Source organism: Balaenoptera borealis (assembly GCF_965194805.1).
Source record: "Balaenoptera borealis genome assembly, chromosome: 11".
Taxonomy (NCBI): domain Eukaryota; kingdom Metazoa; phylum Chordata; class Mammalia; order Artiodactyla; family Balaenopteridae; genus Balaenoptera; species Balaenoptera borealis.
The window spans coordinates 72102140-72109507 of record NC_138868.1 but is presented as its reverse complement, the minus strand read 5'-3'; the positions used below and the strand labels follow the sequence as shown (position 1 = coordinate 72109507).

At 43.5% G+C, this 7368-nt stretch overlaps 1 protein-coding gene across 1 annotated transcript; it reads left to right on the top strand.

Moving 5' to 3' along the window:
- Positions 1–1506: 1506 nt before the first annotated feature.
- Positions 1507–4550, top strand: LOC309605302 (lysine-specific demethylase 4D-like). Its single transcript, XM_082340987.1, has one exon. It carries the CDS (start codon positions 1805–1807, stop codon positions 3368–3370), a length of 1566 nt encoding a protein of 521 aa, XP_082197113.1. The 5' UTR covers positions 1507–1804; the 3' UTR covers positions 3371–4550.
- The last annotated feature ends 2818 nt before the right edge of the window (positions 4551–7368 follow it).

Here is a 7368-nt window from a genome sequence, read left to right as displayed (position 1 = left end):
ATTGTCCTTTTTTCGTTTGGCTATCAGAGAGCAGAATAGCCTCATCTGAGTAGCTTTCCAACTTTTTCTATACTCTGAAGCAATTTGCACAATAAGAGTTAACTGTTTCTTGAAAGTTTTCTAGATTCACATGCAAAATGATGTGTCTCCTGGACTTTCAGGGGTCATACTTTGAACCAGCTTCTTATACTGGGGTGTTATTCAAGCTTTCTGGTGTTTCTTGCATCCATTTTGGATATGTTTCCTCTCCAGAAATTTATTCTTTTCTCTTGTCTTTTGAAAATGTTGCTGGCAAGTTTCTCCTAAGATTCTCTTTCGAGATTTTAAAAATTCTTTTGTGCACTATTTCATTCCTAGTGGTTTATTTTCCCCTTCTTTCTTATGCTCAGTTACGCGAAGGGTGTATTGCTATCATTAATTTCTTCCAAGAATATTTTTGGTCATCAGTGTTCTGTCTTGTATGTGTTTTCTTTCGTTAATTTTGTCTTTATTCTTTGTTATTTTTTGACTCCTACCCCTTCTTTCTCTTCTTCTATTTTATAGTTTCTTCAATTGAATGTTTAGTTCATATATTTTCAATCACCCTTCTTTTTCCTTTTGGTACAATGAAAGATATCATTCTGTTTTAATGCTTTTCACCCTAAACTATAATTTTAAATTTATTTAAATAATTTAAATAAATTGTAAAAAATTGATTTCATAGAAATTTGTGAAAATCATCATAACTTGAAGAATTATGACAATGAGTCATTCTGATGGCTGTGTAACCAGTACCTGGGTTCACAACAGAATATTCACATTATTCTAGAGACTTCCTCACAGCCCCACTCACAACCTCTCTCTTTCAAAAAGGTAACCACTACTCTGACTTCTAACATAGATTACGTTGGTACCAAAAAATATCGTCATCTTATAGGTACCTTTTTATCTTTATATAAATGGAAGCATAGAATAGGTATTCTTTTGAGTCCGGATAATTTTGCTCAGTATTATGTTTATAGAATTATTCTTTTATTTTCATGTAGTTTTTGTTGATCTCATTCCTGTATTGTATTCCATTGTATGAATATACTACAATGTACTTATCCATTCTAATGTTGACTGGCATTTGAGTTGTTTCCAGTGTTTGGCTACTGAAATCACGTTGTTCTGAACATTCTTGGACTTGACTTTCATTGCACAGACATACACATATCCTAGGCATGAATCATAGCACATGGGTAAGTTCAATTTTAGTGGATACTGTCCAAATAGGTTTTCAAAGTGAATGTAATGATTTCCGTTCTCCTTACTAGAGTACAAGAATTTCCATTGTTCACAACAACACCATTTCTTGTATTGTCAAACTTATGAAATTTTCGCCTTTATTGGAATATGCAATTAAAGTCCATGGTGGTGTTTTCTTTGTAGTTCCCTTGTAACTATTTCCAACCATCAGTTTTCAACCTGTCTCTATTCTTTTTCTTTTTAGGTTTTGCTTTCAGTTCTGCCCTGAAGACCCTGCATTTGGGATACCCAGCCAGGGCTGGGTGATTCACTAGATCTCAAGAGGACAGAGCCAAGTGTCAACCAAGGACATCACAGACTTGCAGGCTCAGCCGGCATCAGTCCTGAGCAAGGCTTCTGCCCAGCGTGGAGTCCCCTGGAGAATCAGCAAGCCTAAGAAATATTATCAACTCATTGCATTAAAGTCTACTGCGGGCTCCTGCTGATATACTCCAACCCATTTTTGAAAAAGTAGTGTTTTCCAGCATCCTCACCTGCCCAGAACATACATCAGAACTTGGGAGTTTCCCGCTTATTAATGAAAGCTATGAAGTCTAAGTCCAACTGGGCCCAGAACCCAAGTTGTAGAATAATGGTATTTCATCCAACCAAAGAAGAGTTTAATGATTTCGATAAATACATTGCTTATATGGAATCCCAAGGTGCACACCGAGCAGGCGTGGCGAAGATCATTCCACCCAAGGACTGGAAAGCCAGACAGACCTATGATAATATCAATGACATCTTAATAGCCGCTCCCCTCCAGCAGGTGACTTCTGGGCAGGCAGGTGTGTTTACTCAATACCACAAAAAGAAGAAAGCCATGACCGTGGGTGAGTACCACCACTTAGCAAATAGTGAAAAATACCGGACGCCACCACACTTTGATTTTAAGGACCTGGAGCGAAAATATTGGAAAACACGCCTCTATGATTCACCAGTATATGGTGCGGACGTGAGTGGCTCCTTATTCGATCAAAACACGGAGCAGTGGAACCTTGGACACCTGGGAACCATTCAGGACCTGCTGGAGCAGGAGTGCGGAGTGGTCATCGAGGGCGTCAACACCCCCTACCTGTACTTCGGCATGTGGAAGACCGCCTTCGCCTGGCACACGGAGGACATGGACCTTTACAGCATCAACTACCTGCACTTCGGGGAGCCCAAGACGTGGTACGCGGTGCCCCCGGAGCACGGCCGGCGCCTGGAACGCCTGGCCAGGCAGCTTTTCCCGGGCAGCGCGCGGGGCTGTGACGCCTTCCTGCGGCACAAGGTGGCTCTCATCTCGCCCACGGTCCTCAAGGACAACGGCATCCCCTTCGATCGGGTCACTCAGGAGGCTGGGGAGTTCATCGTGACCTTTCCCTATGGCTACCACTCTGGCTTCAACCATGGCTTCAACTGCGCGGAGGCCATCAATTTCGCCTGCCCGCGCTGGATCGATTATGGCAAAGCGGCCTCGCAGTGCAGCTGCGGGGAGGCCCGGGTCGCCTTCTCCATGGACGCCTTCGTGCGCATCCTGCAACCGGAGCGCTACGAGCTGTGGAAACGCGGGCAGGAGCGGACCGTGGTGGACCACACGCAGCCCACGGCGCCCGACAGCCAGGTCCTGAACGCCTGGAGGGAGGTCCGCGCGTCCCTGGGAGCCGCTCTCGGCCAGAGGCACCACCTGCCCCGCCGCGCTCTGCGCCCCCGTAGGGCTGTAGCCGCGGGCGCTGGGACCAGCCACCGAGTCCCTGTGCGTGCTGGGTGCCGGCGCCCCTCGCCGGCCCGGGGTTCTTGCTCTGCCGCCCAGTTCGGGGCTGCGGCCACCAGCACCTCCGGCGAGCCCGGCCCGACCCAGCCGCCGACCCCAGGTCCATCCGCCCCGGATCGCCACCCAGCTGGAAGATGTGGCCCTCGTCGTCGTCCTTGGGAACAGGGCCCTCAGGAGCCAGCTGCTCCCCCCAGGGCTAAGAGGAGGCTTTCGTTAGACACAGATCAGGACCCAGAGGCTCCGCCCCTGCCTGTGGAGGCACCCTCGCCGGACAGCGCCGCCCCGCTCAGCCCTGGGCTCCAGCATCCCGCCACGGCTTCTGGCTGTGGTTGTGGCCCCGTCCCCTAAGCCCAGGGGATGCCTTTCTACCCCACTGCTCCTGCGTGGGGATCCTTTGAGACTGGTCATATTTACATTTCAGAGCTTTGGGTATTTGCAGGTCACTAGTCTTGCGTGAGAGTGCCTCCTGTGCTGCCGCTGGACGTGCTGGGTCTGTGGTGTTTACCAAATTCTCCAAAGTTTGTTCTTCCTTCCAGACCCTGGAATGCTTGGACACCGCTAACTCCTGTGTCACAAACTGAGGTTTCATGCACTGGACACTCTAGTGGCTCTGGGAACTAGATCCTGCTGAGGTCGCCAGAGCCCAATCTACCTCACACTCCCATCCTGTGGGCCAGCTCTGGACGCTGCTGAACTTCTAAAGAACCCTGGGCTTTCATTACCCTCCAGTCTCTCTCCTTTTCCTCTTCCCCCTTCTCTTCCCACTTTTCTTGCCAAATTAGGTCCTTTTGACCAATTAGGTCAGTAGAGACTAAGATAATAATTGATAATCTTTCTGAGTCTTTGATGTATTGAAAATATGTTCTCTGCCAGTATGGTAACTAGAATGTTAAAATCTGAGTTTATTAAATATATTAAAAGTAACCAGAATGTTAAAATCTGACTTTATTTTCTGTGTTGTTCAGTCAGTCAACTGAGGGGTGGTCGTTTTTTCTGCACTTTTCTTAATAATTATATCAAAACATTTCAAGCAAAACTTATTTTTCTGAGCTTGTTGCCTTGTGTGATGTTGGTGAGTGAGTTTGGGGTTGATTGTTGGGTTCCAGCTGGCTGGCTGGGTTGGGGGGTTTTGTTTGCAGGCCTATCTGAAGGATGACTTGGTGGAAATCACCTGGCACTTGGCTGATCCAAGTTGCTAGGAGAGATGAGCAAACAGAGGACAAAAAGTGCCAGCATGTGAAAATCTTCTCTGCAAGTCTCCACTGCCTTCTCAATGCTGTATGTATATTTCACATGGTTAGGTCATTGATACATCCCAAGAAACAAATCCACAAATAAAGGAACAAGACAATTTCAAGTGGGCATATGTTCTGTGAAGAGATTAAAGGGGATGGGATGCTAGTGCAGAATGGGCAGTGTGGTTCCGGTGGGCAGGGAATACTTCATAGAGCAGGAGACCTTTCTGAGTCCCAAATGACAAGAAGGAAGGTCCAGAGCTGATTTCCACTAGGATGAAACAGCAAGTGTAACAGCCCTGACATAGAGCTTGGTGTTCTTGTGTGGATAGAGAGGAAGCTCATTTGTGTCTGGGGCACTGAGAAGGGAGAGGCAGGGTCCAGGGTATGCAGGACCTTGTAGCTCATGTGAAATATTTGAGTTTTTTTCAACTTGAAATGAGAAGGCATTGGAAGTTTAAAACAGCACTTGACATGATATACTTTACATATCTAACTAATCACCTTAATTGTTCTGTGGACCCCTTGGGGGCAGGAGAAGTAGTTAGTTAGAACACCTAAGTAATGCAGGTGAGAATTGATGGTTACTGACTTAGGCCATAGTGTTGAAGATGCACAGAAGTGGCCAAACTCAGAATCAATTTTGGAAATTGAAAATGATAGTTTGATGCAGAAGGAAACACTTCAGAGAATCAAACCACATCTCTCTTCCCTCCAGCTCTCCCCTACAGAAGTTCAGTAAGATTCTGGAATTTGAAGCACCATGTAAAACTAAAGGCAGGAGTAATGAAAAAGTTAGACTTGTTTGAAGTTCTGATTGAGGAGTAGCAAAAGCCCACATCTCATCCCTATCACCATGCAGCTAGGCAACTGTGTGGTAGTATATTCTGTGGAAAACTGAAGCTGAGAGACTGAACTCAGGATCCTCAGTGGAGGATGGCAGTGAGATGCTTGGCTGGAAAGATGATTAAGCCCTGTATTGAGACGGTGGAACCGCATGATGGAAGCAGACTGGAATTACTGGGAAGGCAGCAGCCCTGGAGAGCAAGTGGACCATAGTAGATCTCATATGAGCAAGGAGTAAACTTTCATGTGATAAGGAACTGAGATCTTGAGGGCTTTTGGTCCTTTCATTTAGGTCAGTTGTGGATATGGCAGTGCAGAGAAATAAGGGAACTCTGAAAAGTCTCTGTGAAGACAGTAGCCTGGCTCATATTGCCATTTTAAATTTTAGAAACTGAAATTTTCCTTGTTATATTTCAGGGATATCACAATCTCTTCCCGGCAGATACACGCTCCAAATAGCCTAGGATAACAAAATTGGGGGTTTTGAAGGCCAAGAAACAAAAATAAATTTCAGAGAATATTTCTTCCACTATACTCCTTATGTTTTTCACTCACTTTTATACTTGAAACAAAATTTCCTTTGCCTAATAAAGAGTAGCAATGTTAAAAATACAGTTTAGGTTTACCAGTATACTGGTTCCTAAATTAGTCTTCTTGACCTAAGGAGGCATTTCTCAAAAGAAGATATACAAATGGCCAACAGACCCATGAAAAGATGCTCAACATCGCTAATTATTAGAGAAATGCAAATCAAAACCACAGAGAGGTGTCACTTCACACCTGTCAGAATGGCCATCGTCAAAAAGTCTACAAATAATAAATGCTGGAGAGGGTGTGGATGAAAGGGAACCCTCTTTTACACTTTCGGTGGGAATGCAAATTGGTTCAGCCACTATGGAAAACTGTATGGAGGTTGCTTAAAAAAACTAAAAATAGAGCTACCATATGATCCAACAATCCCATTACTAGGCGTATATCCGGAAAAGACGAAAACTCTAATTCAAAAAGATACATGCACCCCAGTGTTCACAGCAGCCCTATTTACAATAGCCAAGACATGGAAACACACCAAGGGCCATCAACAGATGATTGGTTTAAGAAGAAGTGGTATATACATACCATGGAATATTACTCAGCCACAAAAAGATGATATATTGCCACTTGCAGCAGCATAGATGGACCTAGAGAATGTCATACTAAGTGAAGTAAGACAGAAAAAGACAAATATATCACTTACCTGTGTAATCTAAAAAACAATACAAGTGAATCTATATACAAAACAGAAACAGACTCAAAGACAGAGAAAACAAACTTGTGGTTAGCTAAGGGGAAAAGGAGCAGGGGAGGGATAAATTAGGTGTATGGGATTAACAGATACACACTATTGTACAGAAAACAGATAAGCAATAAGGATTTGTAAAAAAAAAACCAAAACAAACAAAAACAAAACAAAAAACCCACAAGGATTTGCTATATAGCACAGGGAAGTGTATTCAATATCTTATAATAAGCTATTATGAAAAATAATCTGAAAAAATATGTATATAACAATCACTTTTCTGTACACCTGCAACTAACAAAATATTGCAAATCAACTAGATTTCCATTATAAAAAAATTAGTCTTCTTGAAAGGATCAGGAGCTGAGGGTGGTAATGAAGGGGGTTCATCAAGCAATTCTATTAAAAATTCTATTTTATTTCAAGGCAAGTGACACACTCAATTTGGATACTCACAATCTGGACCACTCTTCTCAAGAAAAGATGCCCAGATCCAGCTGTTCTTCCATGTCCAGTAAGTTGTTGCTATACTTAATCTTGGAAAAGCAAGGGACATTGACAATGACAGTTAAATAAAGGCAAGGATAGAGCCACCTTTGTTCTCACTGCCACGATCTCTCCTAGGCCTCTCTCCACTTCTGAGAAATAACAATCACGAGTCCAGTGTATATTCATCAAGTTTGGAGACAAAAGGCTACGAAACGGAAAGGAGTATGTTGTGTGGTTTAAACAACATACCCCCACCATCACCTTTTAAAAAAGTCAATATTACAATATCAAGATCTAAAGACTTTCCTATCTATAGTCCCTAGTTAGTTCAACGAAGTCCACTAGATCTGTGTAATTTATTTTATTTTATTCGCTCTGGTGCTGATGGACAATAGGGTTATTTGCAAATCTTTGTTATTTCAAAGTATGCTTCACAGAACAGCTTTGTATATAGGATTTCTGGGTTGTATTTATGTTCACTTTTAACTTTTTAGGAA